At 33.3% G+C, this 17,624-nt stretch overlaps 2 protein-coding genes and 2 pseudogenes across 3 annotated transcripts; 1 reads left to right on the forward strand and 3 right to left on the reverse strand.

Annotated features, from left to right (window-relative positions):
• Nucleotides 1–2,017: 2,017 nt before the first annotated feature.
• LOC133700125 (probable polygalacturonase) lies at nucleotides 2,018–6,606 on the forward strand. The gene is made up of 7 exons (XM_062123680.1): nucleotides 2,018–2,218; nucleotides 2,290–2,406; nucleotides 4,332–4,661; nucleotides 5,034–5,157; nucleotides 5,269–5,446; nucleotides 5,560–5,630; nucleotides 5,726–6,606. The coding sequence occupies exons 1-7, from the start codon at nucleotides 2,018–2,020 to the stop codon at nucleotides 6,415–6,417; spliced, it is 1,713 nt and encodes a 570-aa protein (XP_061979664.1). The 3' UTR covers nucleotides 6,418–6,606.
• LOC133698292 (probable serine/threonine-protein kinase At1g01540) lies at nucleotides 6,554–7,852 on the reverse strand (annotated as a pseudogene).
• On the reverse strand, nucleotides 7,725–8,991 carry LOC133700126 (probable serine/threonine-protein kinase At1g01540; annotated as a pseudogene).
• Nucleotides 8,992–9,825: 834 nt separating this feature from the next.
• On the reverse strand, nucleotides 9,826–14,525 carry LOC133698568 (glutaminyl-peptide cyclotransferase-like). 2 transcript variants are annotated; one of them, XM_062121541.1, is made up of 11 exons: nucleotides 14,098–14,525; nucleotides 13,016–13,072; nucleotides 12,874–12,909; nucleotides 12,486–12,550; nucleotides 12,210–12,273; nucleotides 11,635–11,770; nucleotides 11,249–11,346; nucleotides 10,821–10,891; nucleotides 10,657–10,684; nucleotides 10,399–10,453; nucleotides 9,826–10,121 (listed from the first exon to the last, which is right to left on the reverse strand). In XM_062121541.1, the coding sequence occupies exons 1-11, from the start codon at nucleotides 14,338–14,340 to the stop codon at nucleotides 10,015–10,017; spliced, it is 960 nt and encodes a 319-aa protein (XP_061977525.1). In that variant the 5' UTR covers nucleotides 14,341–14,525; the 3' UTR covers nucleotides 9,826–10,014. The 2 variants fall into 2 exon arrangements, with proteins under 2 accessions (XP_061977525.1, XP_061977526.1); XM_062121542.1 differs by having other exon boundaries at nucleotides 11,653–11,770; nucleotides 14,098–14,521.
• Nucleotides 14,526–17,624: the final 3,099 nt, after the last annotated feature.

Genomic DNA, 17,624 nt, shown 5'->3' on the forward strand with positions numbered 1-17,624 from the left:
AAATAAAATAAAAATCATAGATTAAAATGGAAATAACATTAAAACCAAAATGGGCCAACGGAAATTTCATTTCAAATTATATTTTATTGCAGAAAATAAATAAATAAATAGAAAGAAAGAAAAAAAACTAAGAAAAATAGACCCGCCATGCATGCATGCAAACGTGCATGACATCACCACTATACTAAATGGAACCTTTTCCTTAAAACTTCATCATAATTTAAATTCATACATTATTTGGTACCTTAAAAAGGTTTGACTGAATTTCCTGCATTGATTTTTAAGGAATTTCGTCTGGATTTCATCCTTAATTAATATTCATTATACTCAAAGTTCTCTCTGTCTATATAATAATAATAATTAAAGATTACAAATGGGAATTTATATACGAGGGAAATATATATATATATATATATATATATATATATATATATATATATATATATATATATATATATATTTCATCCTTCCTCTTTGTGCAAGAAAATTTTTATTTCACATTCCCTTCAGACATGGAGTTAGAGTTATGCCCTAAATCCAAAAAAATCTCATGTAATCTCTCTCTCTCTCTTTATTTTTCCCTCATAAATTCCCATTTGTAATATTTAATTATTATTATTATTGTTGTTGTTATTATTGTTATTATTATTATTATTATCAAGCTTTGATTTTCTTCTTTAACTTTTCTTTAAAAGTGAATCAAGATCTAAACTACTAACCAGGTTTAATTGCCGTACTGCCACCATGGACTTAAAGTTACTGATATAGTTGGTATTTTTAGAGGATAGAAAAAAAAACAAAAAAATCTTTCCATGGTAATTGCTCAAATTGTTCCATGGAGTGATTTTATTTTTCCTTAATATTCATTCAAACAAAACTGTATAAATGCTCTCCATTTTTTAACTAAAAAATGAATTAGTCTTCTCTTTTAACAAAATGGAGTTATGTCCTAGATGGAGACAGGATTTCCAGGTAGTCTCTAGTCTGTCTCTACACATATTCTCTAAAACCATATTTAATTTATTTCAAGAGAAACAATCAATTGCTCTTCCTCTTCCTTTCCTATTCTTTTCATTTCATTGTCATCTTTTCTTTTCTTGACGGGAGCAAGGGAAGGGAGATTATAACTCAGCGGTAGAGTGTAACCTTGACGATGGGCTACCTAATACCTGATGATTTATTGAATTTCGTTATAGACCATTTTCGTTCCTTATTATGATAATATTGAGATTAATTATGTAAATTTATTTGATGTTTTACAGTATGGGAGATAATTATATCGTTAGTTTTGATATTGGGATCACTTGGTTCAACACTAGCAGGCACTGGCGCCATAGAGTACCAAGCGATAAATTGTCGGAAGCACAGTGCAGTTTTGACAGATTTTGGAGGAGTTGATGATGGAAAAACATCCAACACAAAGGCTTTTTTAAAAAAATCAAGAAACTAAGCAAGTATGCACCAGATGGTGGAGCACAACTGATTGTGCCACCAGGAAAATATGGTTAACTGGGAGCTTTAATCTCACTAGCCATTTCACTCTTTTCCTACACAAGGATGCAGTCCTTCTTGCTTCTCGGGTATGACTCTTCAACCCCTATTAATCTAGAGCTTCAAGAAGTAATGGAGGAAAACTGATTGATGATCTTGACAAGCAGTTTTTGAGCGGTCATGGACGGTTTTGAAACAGTTCTTATACGTGGGGGGACATCAAAGTATGATCAGATCCTCTAGTGGTGCTAGAAATGTACACTTGGATTTTTCTTCTTGTTTTTTGGGTGTGAATATATTAATATATCTTGAGTCGTTGCACCTAGTTTTACACGGGAGTGAAGCCCTTAATCATATGTATATTGGCATCATCAAATTAGATTGAAAATTCTTGTTATTTCTCATGTATATGTATCTATAGGGTTTTTTCCTTGTGTATATATATGCACATCTACATGATTATATTGCCAGGATGAGTCAGAATGGCCAGCTTTCCGTCCATTGCCCTCCTATGGGGTAGGTAGAGATGAACCTGCAGGAAGACAATGAAGTATGCCTTTTGATGACAGGCTCTTATGGGTCACATCATGACGAGGGGTATGATCCGAAAGCATTGCCTGAGATCAAAGGAATAAACTACAAAGATATATTGGCTGACAATATCACCTATTCGGCAAGACCTGAAGGAATTCAGAATGATCCTTTTACAGGAACTTGCATCTCTAATGTAAGAATAAGTTTGACTGAGAAACCTAAGGAACTACAATGGAACTACAATGGAACTGTAATGACATACAGGGAATTTCTAGCAAAGTAACTCCACAGCCATGCGCTGCATTTCCGGAGAAAGGTATCGAGTGTCCTTTCCCTGAAGATAGACTGCCAAGTGAGGATGTTCAGCTCAAAACTTGTTCCGTTAGTAGCTAAAAATATACCACCATCAAGCAATGATGGTGATATTTCTCTTCGAGTAACAAATATAATTAACAGGCTGATGATCCTAAACTGTAGAAATGGATTTAGCATAGAATTCGTTAGTTACCACAAGTCACAAGGAAAAGGTTGATTGGTGAAAATTTTCTATCTTTCCTTTTTCCATTGATTTACCTACTGCTTTAAATGATTGTTTTAAATCCATAAATTAAAGTGCAAGAAACAAATTGATTGTAAAGCAAAACCAATGATTCAAAATTATGTAGCTATATATGACTCAATAGCCTCTCTACAATCTCTCTGGTAAGTATTCACCAGCGTGCTAGCTGCTGCAATGAACAACACTGTAATCTGATTCGCCTCATGTATCAGGAACCACAGAAGAGTACTTAGCAACAGACCCCAAATCAGCTAAACCAACACGTACAGCAACACTGCATTGAGTTGTGATCCCATTAGTCATAGTAGACTACCTGTCAGTTAACACCTCCTGATGATGGTCTAACTTTGAAAAATTCATTTTAAACTCTGATAGTACTAAATTTAACGGTTTTATAAATAAAATTTTTTTTGTCCATGTTTATACTAATATTTCATCTATGATTATTTTACTAACAGAATTATGAATAGAAACTGTCAATTTAAAAAATGCTCATCAATGATTTTTGGTTAGTTGATAAGTCTATTGTTAATAATTTTATTGATAGTTTTATAGACAGAATATGGATGCTCAAAAAAAATTTTCAGCTTCAATTTATCGGTATATTCACGACCGAATTGTACCGTAAGTAACCGCGTCTATAAAAGCTTTTATGTCATCTAATTGTTTGACTCTTTTTTTTATTTTTTTTATTCTGACTAGGATTTTTTAAGTATATACCGACGATATATTTCTGTCAATATTTATTAATAGATTTAGCAATTAAAAAATTCAGTCGGTAAATATCCTTGTAATGTACTAATAAAAAAAATCAGTTGATATTTCTATTTATATTTGCTAATATTATATAGTTCGTAATTTAAATATTCTGAAAGTAAGAGTAATGCTATACGAACAAACTGCTCACACAAACACACATGACAGTTAATATTTTTCAATATGGAGGATGAACCGTTTATCATTCAGTTCATGGGATCCATATATACTTCACCACTTATCAATGGACAAATCAATTTGTATGAAATTTTTGTACCTTAATGTAAAAAAACTACAATAATCTTCTTTGATGTCATTGAAATCAACTCGGGAGCTCGCTCCAGGATGGCGCAGGTCGACGGAGATTCGATGGCATCGCTCCGGTGGCAATTTTTTTTTCCTTTCTTTTCTTCCATCTCTTCTCTCTCATTGCCTCCATTTCCACACCAGAGCTGGAAAAAATAAAAATTTGTTGCCATCCTACGGGAGACAGGCCACGATGTTTTCACCATGCCATTTAGTTTTTTTTTTTTCCTTGTTAATGTTATATCCCATAACCGTATGACGAAAAATGAGATGTTACTGCTCTATTTGGAATCTTAAAGGATTAAAAAAAGGCAATTCCATCTTGATTACTCTCATCCACAAATATCCCAGAAACTCTCGGGGTAATTATTATCCTTAACATTCTTTCAAAAGGATCTCTATAAATTCTCTCCATTTTTGTACTGAAAGATGAATCCCATCTCTCACTTACATACACAAAATGGAGTTTTGTTCTAAGTACAGAAAGTACCAGGTAGTTTGTCTGAAGCTAGAGACAACATTTTCTCCTCTCCTCTCCTCTTTTTCTTTCCATTTTCTTGTATGACATGTAACATCTATTACCTCGGATCTGGTTTAATGCAGCGATTATCAAATTGTGATACACAATTTTCGTCCCTTGTTGGGAAAGGAAATGATAGAATTTTATGACCTTGATGATTTACAGGTTTTGCAGATTATTATCTCAACCGTTTTCATATTGGGATCATCACTAGCTTGTTCAACACTCGCAGAATACCACCAAAATACGGTAGAGTACAAAGCGATAAATTGTCGAAAGCACAGTGCAGTTTTGACAGATTTTGGAGCAGTTGGCGATGGAAAAACATCCAACACAAAGGCTTTTGAAGAAGCAATTAAGATACTAAGCAAGTATGCACCAGATGGCGGAGCACAACTTATTGTACCCGCAGGAAAATGGTTAACTGGGAGTTTTAATCTCACCAGCCATTTCACTCTTTTTCTCCATAAGGATGCTGTTCTTCTTGCTTCTCAGGTGTGGATCTTTCCTACTTAATTTTCAAAAAGAATTTATTGCATGAGGCCTTCTACGTACCATGACACCTTGCTCATAAAAGTGATGGATCCCACATAATTTAGCAAGGCTCCGGCTAACCTAACATCTAAATGTGTTCTCTATAGAGCAATATAATATTGATCTCATATTTAAAGAGAGGAATGCTTTGCAAAGTCAAGCTATGAACATGTTAGCCTGTACATTCACTTGTGTTCTTGTCGAACGTGAATGGCTGCGATTCTATGTTCATTTCCATCACAGCTGTTTAAAGCATTTCTCTCCTGTAATATGATTAATTCTTTGTAGCTATAAATCACTACATTTTGTATATTTACATGATCATATTGGCAGGATGAGGATGAATGGCCACTTCTCACTCCATTGCCCTCTTACGGAGGAGTAAGAGAAAACGCTGTTTTTGGAAGACCTGGTGGTCTCATTTTTGCTTCAAACGTAACCGACGTCATAATTACTGGTAATCAATATTCTTAAGGCATTGGTTTTAGATAAATTATGAAATATTATGCATAATTTTTTTTAATTTTTTTTCTCTAAACAATGGGTTCTCATGTACCGTTCTTGTTAGGCAACAATGGCACGGTTGATGGCCAGGGTGCAGTATGGTGGGAAAAGTTCAACGAGAAAAAACTGAAAAAGCTGGAGAGGCCTTATCTGATCGAGATCATGTACTCTGATCAGGTTCAAATATCGAATATAACCTTGATTAACTCTCCGCAATGGCATGTTCATCCTATTTATAGCAGGTTTGACCATTTTAATGTGCTAAACCTTGTGTAGAAGTTATGATAGTTTGAGCAGCATATTATGAAAGCAGATTGCATATAATTGTGTGGTTTAATGTTTTTGAAAAATGCAGCAATCTGTGGATTCAGGGGGTGACTATTCTGGCACCGGTTGATGTTCCCAATACAGATGGGATTAACCCAGGTGTGTGCTATTTTCGTATAGCAACATAGATTTTACTTGATGTTTGATGTAATCTTTCGGATTTATCGATGATGGCTTCTCTCGTTTTGTTTTAGATTCATGCACTAATGTTATAATCGAAGATTGCTACATCGTATCTGGGGATGACTGCATCGCAGTCAAGAGTGGATTGGATCAATATGGAATCAAAGTTGGGATGCCTATGAAGCAACTAGTCATAAGAAGGATAACATGCATTTCCCCTAAGAGTGCTGCCATTGCTCTTGGAAGTGAAATGTCCGGTGGAATCGAGGATGTTAGAGTTGAAGATATTACAGCCATTAACACTGAATCAGCTGTTCGAGTCAAAACCGCTGTAGGAAGAGGAGGTTATGTAAAAGACATTTTTGTGAGAAGAATGACCCTAAAAACAATGAAGTATGTCTTTTGGATGATAGGCTCTTATTCGTCACACGCTGATGAGGGATATGATCCAAAAGCACTGCCTGAGATCACAAATATAAATTTCAGAGATATAGTAGCTGACAATGTAACGATTCCGGGGAAACTAGAAGGACTCAGCGAGGGAAATCCTTTTACAGGGATTTGCATTTCTAATGTAACAATGACCTTGTCTGAGAAACATAAAGAACCAGCATGGAACTGCACTGATGTATCGGGAGTTTCAAGCAATGTGACTCCCATGCCATGTGCTGCGTTGCCGAAGAAAAGCATGGATTGTCCCTTCCCAGAAGACAAACTTCCGATTGAGAAAGTTAGGCTCCAAACTTGTTCTGCCACTAGCTAGATCATGCCCCATCCAGCCATTGCGGTTCTCCTAGAGATGAATAAAATAGGTTGAAGTTACTAGACGTTAACGAATTGCAGAATATTGTTTGTATTTTGTAAGCCCAAATAAGAGAAATGTGTAAAACAAATAAAAAGACTTGCAACTTTTGTGCAGTTCATCAGCTTAATATATTTTATTGATCAAGAAGGATGGATTGAATGGACAAAATTATTGATTTAACTCATGATGAAAGTGACTACAGATGAACAGAAAGTTCATAGCTTCATCTCTACAGATGAATAAAAGATGTCTACAACCTCTCAGAAGTCAGATTATCCATGATCTGTTAGGAACAAAATCTTCTTACACCGGCATGATTTTCTGGTGGAGATTAATCTTTCTTTCTTTCTTTCTCATGTGTACTAAAATCACCTTCACCAAATTTGGCAACAGTGTGACTCGCTGCTTTTTTCGACGAGATGAGCCATCTCTCCTTTTCGACGATCCTGCATCATATAATCGGACTAATAAACCCAACTGAAGTTTTAAGAAGACAATATTCTTATTTCTTACATCATCAAGCAATAAGTCGCGAGGCTCATGCATGTGGATCACATCTCCCATTGCAGGCCTCTGCTTTATATCACGATCAACACACAGCGAAGAGCGAGCAAAAGCATTCGTTTTAGTTCCTTGGAAGGTGGCATATCTGGCAATTTAGGATCCACCACAAGCGCAATTTGTTTATTTGCAATCATGGAAGTTAACCAGTCAACCAAATAAACCTGCAATGAATGACTAATTTCTATGATCAACGAAACATTTTTTTTATATACGGAGAGTAAAGTAAAACTAGCATCTTGAAGATAAGAAATCTGTACTTGAGGCCGATTGTGATCTACAGGAACTCTAGCACATATGATCTCCATGACAAGTATTCCAAAGCTGTAAACATCGCTCTTTTCACTCAGAACTCCAGCAGATTTGTCTGCTTGAGCTAGATAACTGCAAACACATCCTCCTTGACATAGTCAGAGCAAATTATCAAGTTCACTTACAGTAACCAGGGCAAGATTCCTATGTGGTAAGCAAGCTGATTCGAAGAAACTCACCCCGATGTTTCCATTGAGTGAATTGTTAGTGATCCCAAAATCATTTATCTTAGGATTCCACTGGCGATCAAGCAATATGTTGCTAGATTTTAGGTTCTGATGAATAATCTTTGGCTCGATATCTTCGGGAAGGTAGGCTAATCTTCAGAAGCAAAAGTACATATTATGAGCATGAACTAATAGAAGAGTATAAACATCTGAAGATCACAGAACTTACCCTTTAGCTATTCCTCGGATGATGTTCATCCGTATAGCCCATTGTAGAGGGCTGACTTGTTCAGAAAATCCATAAAGCCATTGATGCAGATTACCATTATCAACATACTCACTCACAAGAATTCTAAAAGAAGGGAGAAGCAAGCAGAAGATTGAGATAAATAACAATTTAGTATAGATTCTGAAAAGGAACTTATCAGGCATTCGGAAAAAAAGAAACGAAAAGTTCATCTCGTGCGACCTTGCTGTGAAGTCCTCAGCTTGGCAACTGATGATTAATCATTAGTTCATCAACAAACTACTCAAAATTCTGAAATGCACAATTTCTTTGTTTTCAGTAATCTAGCATGCATGATTTGATGTACTCAATAAATCATATATCTTCTAACAGAGATTCAAAATTAAGCACCTGTTACTCAGTAGCCTTTTTACAGCCACTCTGGTAGCATCCAACATCACGCCGCGATACACAACACCACAATTTCCACTTCCAATCAGATTCTTATCAGCAAAACCATCCGCAACAACCTCAATCTCCTTCAAAGCAATCCGGTCTCCCCTCCATGTATCAGGAACCACAGAAGAGTGACTAGAAACAGACTCCAAATAAGCTACATTACCACTCCATTGAGTTGTGATCGCAGTACTACTCGTATTAGACCATTGTTCAGATGACATCACCAGTTGACGGTCTAACTTTGCATTCTTCATTTCAACCTCCGAGATTCGATGCGACAAAAACCTTTTATCCATGGAAGGAGTAGCGCAAGAATTTTTAAAGTCTTTCATCGAAAGGGGGTTCGATAAGCGAAAATGGGGCTTGAAAGGTTTTCATTTTCGGCGACAGAGATAGATGATCCAAGCAACGATGATGACCAAAAAGAGAACAGTAAGGACAACAATCAAAGCAAGTATTAGAATCCATAATCTTATGCCAAAATATGAGGTGTGCTTTGATATCTTGTTGTTAACAGATGATGTGTTGCATGCCATGATTAGAGATTGAGAGTGAAGCTAAAGAGTGAAGTCCGTGCAGATAGAAAAGAAGCTGTTCTTGTTTTTGATATTTTTAGGACCAAAAATTAAGATTAAAATTAAAAAAAGAACAAAAAAACAAAGATAATGTAGGAGTTTGAGATTAGCTACATGAAATTGTATTTCAAATATTTGAAATATATTTGATCAACTAATCAAAATTTTTTTTTTTGAATAGCTGACTTTTAAATTAAACTTGCCACTTCAAAGAAAATCTTCATTATTTTTCATTTAATGCCAGGATAATATTAAACAAGTCATCTATACTATAATAATTAATTTGAGAGATCATTTGGTGAATAGAGTTGAAAATGTTAAAATTAAATGAAGGAATTGAAGCAGGGTAATGATTTATTTATTTTATCATGGCATTTTTTATGGTGCTTATATGAATATTCATATGAATGAATAGTGAAGGTTTTTTTTTTAATCACCGCTTTTGACTTGTATTAAATCAAGAAATTGGTTTGATTGTATAATTTTTTATATAATATAAATAAATAATTTTTCATTAATAGAAATACTCCAACACTCCATCTCTATCATATATATTTCATATATTGTATTTATATTTGTCAATTTAATTGAATGATTTTTTTATGTTAATTTTTGTTTTTTCAATTTTATCCTCAAATATTTTTTATCAAACAATTAGATTGTTTTTAGATTAATCAAGTAGAATAGATGATCACAAAACAATTATTTTTATATGATTTAATTTTAAACTCACTACATAAAAATTTAAATAAAAAAGTTTCATGATTCACATATTTTAAACCGGGATTTATAACAATATTAAAAAATTCTTTATCCAACATATTTTTATTTTTTATGTTATATCTTACTCGCAACTGATAACTCATTGTGTCGGACTCAAACCCAACAATTTAAAGGTGTTGTGGCAATCCAACCTCCAAGGACCATGGTGAGCACTAATTTACCACATCCAATAATATCACATCCCAATCTGCCTCCTACTATTCCCTCATTTGGAAATTAATGGCTTCTTGTAAAGTTACAGATTTATATGCATCATACCGTGTAGCTCCTAAGGTAACTCAAATGATATAATTCATAACAATTTCATAAAAAATCCCAGGAAGCAGAAGTGTTAGTCTCCAATTTGTGTATTTCCTGTGTGCCAGCCAAACTTTATTTCGAACCTCAAGTTCCTTTTCCTTTCAATAATCATACCAAAAGTTTAAAAATATGCTTTATGAGCACATCCAATTCAGTATTACTGTCTGAAATGTTATGATCTTGATGGGATGCAAAGCTGCACAATCACTCCAGTATCAAAATGTTTCTTTACTGGATGCAACTTGATTTCGTAGAGCTTTGGCCATAATTTTCCAGTAACTGCAAAGAAGTTTTGAACATGGAAACTAAAAGTTATATTATAAAACAAGAAATCTGCTACAATATGATTTCTTGTGGAAAACATGATTCAACATGATGAAGGTAATATAAGACATGCAGAAAAAAGGCATAAAATTGCATTTGGAAATGCAGACACTTCAGCAGTTAACTCCACCAGTTAGCTACAGCATTTATGTGTTCAAAATATGGACCACATAAAACATGTCAATGGGATTTCAAGAGAAACGGAAGAGAAAAAACATCTGCAGCAGCTTACCAAAAAGGCGGTTGTCATTGTCATCCCAAGCTATGCCATTTAAAACATCAATGCCCTATAATTCAGTGAAAAATCCAATACATGATTAGGAAATGAAAAGACTTCTGCAAACCCACAATCTATACAAGAAAAAGGAAGAGAAAATAATTGGAAATGCAGTTCCTTTTAAGTATTTCTTCCTTTCCATTTACTAAGGAAACAAACAGAGAGTGCTTTATATCACAAACTGATTTTAGAAATTATTTGACTATTGCTTACATTGTGTCCAGCTGCTATCAAGCCTTTCCTGTAAAACAGAAAAGAAAATGAATGATTCTGAAACCGTTGAGCAACATCACAGGGTATTAATTATCTCATGATCGGATTAGAACAAATATCAGAAACTAATAAACTATACTATGGAAAGCAAATTGAAAAAGGACCTTAAATTTGGAAGGAGAATCCATCCAAGCACTGCACCATCTTCCAGTGAGATTCTTGCAATGCAATCGGTCTGCACATAGAGAATAGAAGGTTTAGGCAACATTTGGAAGGAGAGTCTTCGCTAGCTTGCTTGGTAAAGTCTTTGCCATTTGTTTAAGATACAAATGCCTGCATTTGAAAAGTTCTTTGCTATCCTGTAGCTCAATCACTAAACTTCAGCCCAAAAACAGGGGGGTTGGGATAGAAGATATCCAAGGCAAAAAAAGAACCATTTAAATCTTAAATCACTTATGTTTAGTAAAGCAATAAATCCCTCCGTAGGGGAACTACAATATCAATGCCCTCACTGAAATGCCAGAAAGTAACTATTAATGGAAAATTATCCAATCAGTAACCAAATGAACACAATGAAGATCCAAGAACACACCTGCCAAACATTAGCCCAAATTTCATCATTCACGAACTCTAGTTCATTGAGATAGTGTACTTCGTGTCCATTATATCTGACAATTTGTTTGCTAATGACTGCAATAGAAAAGCCGAAACAAATCAGTGATAAATAATGTGAAATTTAAAAGGAACTTAAAAAATCAAGTTCATACATCAGAATTGGAGTTAGCACAAAGCATACCAAGGAAAAATGGCACAGCTAAGATAGGAAAGAAACAGGACACTATTATGAGCAACTACAACAATTGAGGTTTATGTGAACATCGATATTCTTGGGGGAAAACACCGTTGAAAATTGTTCAAAAGAAGAAGGAATTAAGAAATGGAACAACAAAAAACCACATAATTTTCAGAAACTGACACACTGTTTTATGCAAGAACCTTTCAATGTTTGAGGGTCAAGCTGATATAATGCTGAAGTCCCATCACTGCCGAACAAAACTTTTCCATTGGTAGCCAGTCCCCAACCATCTTCCATCCCATGAGTGAATTTCCCAATCTGCACTAAATAAAAATTAAATTACGAAATATCCAAAACTACAACCTTCAAGTCACCCCAAAAAACTGATGTGCGTGAGCAGGAAAGTAAATTATAAGCAAAAATAATGCACAAGCAATCAAGTATGGAAAATGCAGCATGATCGTTTTACTACAAGGTAAAGTTTGGTCTGCAGAGCAGTTTTACATGCAGTAACTAATCACAATTGTAAAAGCAACAACCCAAGATTGTAGGCATTTTGACAAGCAAACAATTTTAAGAATCAAAATTTAGAGCAAGACATTTCTACAGCATATTACCATAAAAATGTGGTTTGGTGATACCCAAATGAAAAACTAGAGAAAAATCTCAAAGATTCCAATACATAAATGTGTAAAAGTACCTATCGACCTTAATAAATAAATTTGTATATATCAAAAGTAAACAGTGAAGCACATACTTTGCTTAAATTATTTGGGTCATATATGAAACCGGTTTTCGTCAACCAAGTTACTTGGAACAACCTACAAAAGAAAATAAAAATAAGTGTATTAGCAATTTAGCATAATATTTTTTATTTTGACTACATAGAACTGAATATGCAAATAAATTAAATGGGAGGCTAAGCATGTATCGTCATTATGAATGCAAGTGAAAAAGCCAACCTTTGGCATATTTTAATTCAAATATATATTTGCTGAATCAACAAGAAAAAAATTGCAGCTGAATCACAAACCTTTGCTCAAAATAGGTTAAACCTTCCCCAAAATAAGAATCATCCATCTTCTGGAGAGCCTCAACCTGTACACAAAAAATAAAGCTTAAGGCCTAAATTAAAATATATGCCTTGTTATATAATTTAGGTATTGCTTATTTGTTGAATTAAATGTCACTGCTACCTCTGCCAACTATTCATATAAAGAATAAAAAATCACCAGTATTTTTTCTCTTGTTAAATACAATTTATCAGTCCACTTGCAGCACTAATAGCTAACTTCAAATAATTAACTCTCTTCTAACGCAGGCATATATGTTCAGCAGTTTCAGTTCAAAATGAAAAACCATGGAAAATGATTGTGAAAACATCTGACAATAAATGAGAAACCAAATATTAGAGCTCGTACCTTTCCAGTATGAAGAGCTACTCTGCGTACAGATGACTGAAATGATAAAGTTAAATAGACTGATCAGTAGTGAATTGCATCTAACATAAGTGTAATTGACAAGAAAAGAAAAGACACCGTGCAAAGTATGCAGCAAATTTACCTTCCCATAAAGGCCAGTTGATTCATATAGTGTATCATTTCCAGCATAAAGAAGACCCTGAAACCAGGAATGATGCAGTCAATAACCTGGTAATAAAGCACAGGCAATTCATACTCAAAGAAGAGAAGTCTCAATAATTTGGAATGGCTTTCTGAAATGTGTGCTTAGGGATCTCAATCGAATTGTTAAGGGAACAAAAAAATAAAAAATGAAATGAAACGCATGAACAAGACTTTGCTACATGAATGGCATCAACTCTTTCATGCCAAGTACATAAAAATGACAGCCCATTCACAGAAAGTCCCACAAGTTAACAGTCAACAAAAACTTCTGGTAGTGCCATCACCAACTGGAATCCCAACATGTGTTGGATCCTGCAATCCACCTAATTCCGGTCAAACAATGACAAAAACAAATCCTTAATACCTCACTCAAAAATGAATGACTGGTCTCCAATTTTGCTTGATGTAGCTCCGGCATAAATTTAAATTAACTATAACAAGACGAAAAACATATTTGAAATTATGATAATGATTGTGTTTTAAAATATTTTTTATTTAAAAATATATTAAAATAATTTTTTAAAATCAAAACATAAAAATAATTTAAAAACATAAAAAAATTAATTTTAAATAAAAAAAAATCAAAATTTTCCGCCATCCCCACTTGTATCGCAATACCAAACGGGGCGAGATAAAACATTTCAAACGAAGATCAAGATGATCAAATAAGGGACTCCGTTGCTCTTATATGAAACAAAGAGACGGCCCAAGAAAGAGTCACCTCAGTGAAAGCTTTTGGATCAGAGGGAACTCATTGAGTACTTGAATTGAATAGATTTTTGGAGAGTGATCAACACATGCAAAACTGATCAATATGTTCAAGGAAATCCCCAGGATAAAAATAACAGTTATACACATGACTGCTTGAACAGACAGACTTTTGGTGATAAAAGGAAAAGTTTGATCTAAGAAGAGACGATGGAAATATTGAGTAGGTTGTTAGCTCCCTTCTCATTCCAAAAATATTGATGGCAAAAATAAATGAAATCTTTGATTTCTTTAAGCCATAAAAGTACTTACCTGAGTGAAGGCACTGGGATCATGAGGGAACTCATTGATAACCTGAACCGAGTATAATTTAGGAACAGAGGCAACGCCACTCAAAATGTTCGATGAAATGCCCAACAGAAAAATAACACCAAAAATCATGACTAATGAAACAAAGACTGAAACTTTCTTGTAACTAAAAGTAAAAGACGGAGAGGGCATGGAAATATTGTTGGGCTTTTTATATGGTTTCTTTCTACGAGGTTTCGAAGCCATGGAAAGGTGAATTCATGGGGACCGACCAAGAGGACTTTTACGCTAGAAAAATGCGTTTGGTTTGGTTATAGAGTTGGTGAGTCTTCGCTTTGACGGTAACAATTTTGAAGTTTCTTAGTTAGGCCAAGTAGCTGACTCCTCAGATGGCAGATTCTTTCTTTTCGTGTGGTGATTGTATGATTGATAAAGTACATTTTGGTGCTTATAGTTTATCAAATGTTTTCATATTCAATTCATTTACTTATAAATTATATTTTCCTTGGCTTATTATATCTTTCTGGATAGCTGTTTTGTTAAATTTATACGAGTGCTCTTCATGGAAGCTAGGAGGGTTGCTAATAAAGCCTACTTGAGCCATTGGTGTGCTCAAGCTTGATTCGAAAGCTCATTTACTGATGGTTTTGGTTGTTTCTGCATTTGATTTCTTCAGAAGGGCCATGGACAGCGAGCCCGTTATCTTCGTTCCCCGGAGCCATCCATTTTCATCGAATGTGCTCCTGAAGACGACAGACTTGTTATTCAGTTTTACACTAAAAAGAAACAAAGTTTTGTTTTCCTTCATATCCATCCACTATTGACAAAAACCTGTAAATTATACCCTCACTAAAATAATGGTGGATTAACACAATGAAATGATTATTTTGTTCCAAAAAAATTAAGCCTTCTATTAAGGGTATGACAATCTTTTTCTTATAGCCTAAAAGTCGTTTTTGAATTGAATGTGCATGGATACCTTTCCATATTTTTTTTCATAAAAGTAAAATCACTCGATTATTTTTAATTTTTTTTTTTACTTGGCTTTAGGGTTTTTTTAATTCTTTTTTTAAAAAAAACTTTAAAATGATTCATTTACCTTTAAAAACATTTGTTTTGAACTGACATGAGATTTTGAGTCTTTTCTTCATGGTTTTTTTTAATAAACAAGTTGATAAAGGGATATTACGATAATTGAATAAAGATAAATATTTTTATAAAAAAATAATTCAATGTGCATTGCACAAGTCAACGTCTAAGTTAAGATATAAGGATTGTTTCAAAGGCCAAACGGTTGCCTCCCCAACAGCTTTTGAGCCATCTTGGTGCCTCCTGATCACAAGATGGTGTGTGTGATTAACTGACGACTAGATTGACGTCAATTATTTTTTTTTTTTCTTTTCCTTTTCTCTCCCCCATCGATTTTGGCACCCGCCCCTATAATTTTTCAAAGTAATCCTTCAATTTTCTTCCCTTCAAATTTCATCCTTATTCTCTTGATTACTATTTATTTTATTTGAAATAATTTATAAAATTCAAAATGTTTTTCAATTTCATTATTTTTAATTTTTTCTATTTATCATATTTGGTCTTTATTTTTTTAATTACTATATTTTTTTAATCTTTATCTTGATTTATTTTATTTTTTTAGTTTTATTCCTTATTGTTTTATTTCATTTAATTTTTAAACTAGATTTGGTCTTCATTCTTGTAATTATTATTTCTTTTGATCATTTTTTTATTTTATTTTTATTTTTCAATCTCATCTCTCGTTGTTTTATTTCATATAATTTTTATATCACATAGGGTAACCTAATCTCGTGACGTGAGTTATAAGTTTTGAAAATTAGCTCGATTTGACATTGGTTTTTTTAGGTTTTAAAAAAAATTGATTTTTTTTTCATTCTCATCCTTCGATATTAAGTTATTAAGCTTTCAATTTTGTGATTCTTGCCACTTTTCTTTCTACGGCATTATCTCAATCTCATATCTCGGGTTGCGGATTGTTGAGTTTACCTGGATTGACTTGAGTTTTTTTTTCAATGTTTTTTTAATAGATTTTTTTAAAAAAATTCCTTTCATTGTTTTATTCAATTTTTTTTATACAAAGTTATCTCAATTTACAATATCACGAAGATCTAATCTCTATCATGAAATAATTTCCAATATTAAATATGTCAGGACTTTTATGTAAATCAGTTTGAAACTTATATTATTCTTTACTTACTTGAATTTGTTTTATGATCTAAACATGTAAATTATAAACTCAACATACAAAAAAGCTCATATGAATCAGACATTCTAGTGTGAGAAGATATGGGAAGGAGATCTACATGCTTCCTAGGTTTGTAAATATGAACATTATATGATTAAGATGGTGGAATGAAACAAATACTATCCAAAACCTGATTTGATAAAAATTGGACACAACTTAGTAAATTATAATTATATTCATCTTTCTCGTAATGTGTAAAGGGTAAGGGATCAATGAGCTCAACATGTTGCTTAAAATCTATTACGTTATATATGTCAATCATATGAGATAATGAATTAGGGAGTTCACGAGGAAAAATATCTACAAAATCTTTTAACACTACACTTATCTCTTCAAGCAATTTCACTAAAGAGTTTCCTGAAACTTCCTCTACAACTAACACATACACAATATACTTTTCATTAATCTCCTTTCCAAACTCATTTGAACTTATTGTTCCAAGTCTATCTTCTTTCACATCCTCTTTATCTAAGTCATTAAGATCCTCAAGATTGGGTTCGTATATTTGATGACTATAGTCTTTCTCTCTACCTAGATATTTATGTTCCTTGATGACAATGGGTTTAGTGGTACAATGAGGTGCAATATAATCAAAACCTTGACATTTAGCACACTAAGAGAGTGTTTGTCTACGTTATTGCGTCTGCGTTTTGCTTAAAACGCAGATGCAACAATGTTTGGTAAAAAAAAACGTAAAATACTATTCATGGGTCCCACCCAATTTCACGTTTGAAACGCTGAAAAATAAAAGCAGGTTCTACGTGCTTCTTGCTGCTGCACCATACAACATCCCTCCACATTGTTCACTTTAGTGAACAATGCGCGTGCACTGTTCACTAAAGTGAACAGTGTTTGTTTTTTAAATCCTTTTTTTAAAAAAATCAGCATCCCTCCACACTGTTCACTTTTAGTGAACAGTGTAGAGGGATGCTGATTTTTTGAACAGTTGTTTTTTTAAAAATCTTTTTTTTAAAAAAAATCAGTTAACATTTTTCTTTTTCAAAAAATAATAAATTTTTTTTTAAAAAAATTAGTTTAAGGTGAATTAAATTTATTCGTACTGTAATCTCAGTTTTATTCCTGATAATATTTTACCTCATTTTATTGCACGCTCAAAAAATCATGGAAACTGTAGTTTTTGTTAGATGAATTTTATATGTAATAGAATTGTAGATAGTTTAATGGAACAATAATTTTTTATATATAAAAAGTATGATTTATTTCACGATGTAATAGCAATAGTTAAATCTACAAT

This window comes from Populus nigra, chromosome 7 (assembly GCF_951802175.1).
Source record: "Populus nigra chromosome 7, ddPopNigr1.1, whole genome shotgun sequence".
NCBI classification, from domain to species: Eukaryota; Viridiplantae; Streptophyta; class Magnoliopsida; order Malpighiales; family Salicaceae; genus Populus; species Populus nigra.

Bases quoted from the DNA above. Each gene is read 5' to 3' on its own strand.
- LOC133700125 (XM_062123680.1), top strand. From the start codon at position 2,018: ATGAACCTGCAGGAAGACAATGAAGTATGCCTTTTGATGACAGGCTCT. The intron at 2,219-2,289 runs GTAAGAATAAGT...AATGACATACAG, and splicing joins CAGGAACTTGCATCTCTAAT to GGAATTTCTAGCAAAGTAAC. The intron at 5,447-5,559 runs GTTTGACCATTT...TGAAAAATGCAG, and splicing joins GTTCATCCTATTTATAGCAG to CAATCTGTGGATTCAGGGGG.
- LOC133698568 (XM_062121541.1), bottom strand. From the start codon at position 14,340: ATGGCTTCGAAACCTCGTAGAAAGAAACCATATAAAAAGCCCAACAAT. The intron at 13,073-14,097 runs GTAAGTACTTTT...TCCTGGTTTCAG, and splicing joins ATCCCAGTGCCTTCACTCAG to GGTCTTCTTTATGCTGGAAA. The intron at 10,685-10,820 runs GTCCTTTTTCAA...TCTGTTTTACAG, and splicing joins ATTCTCCTTCCAAATTTAAG to GAAAGGCTTGATAGCAGCTG.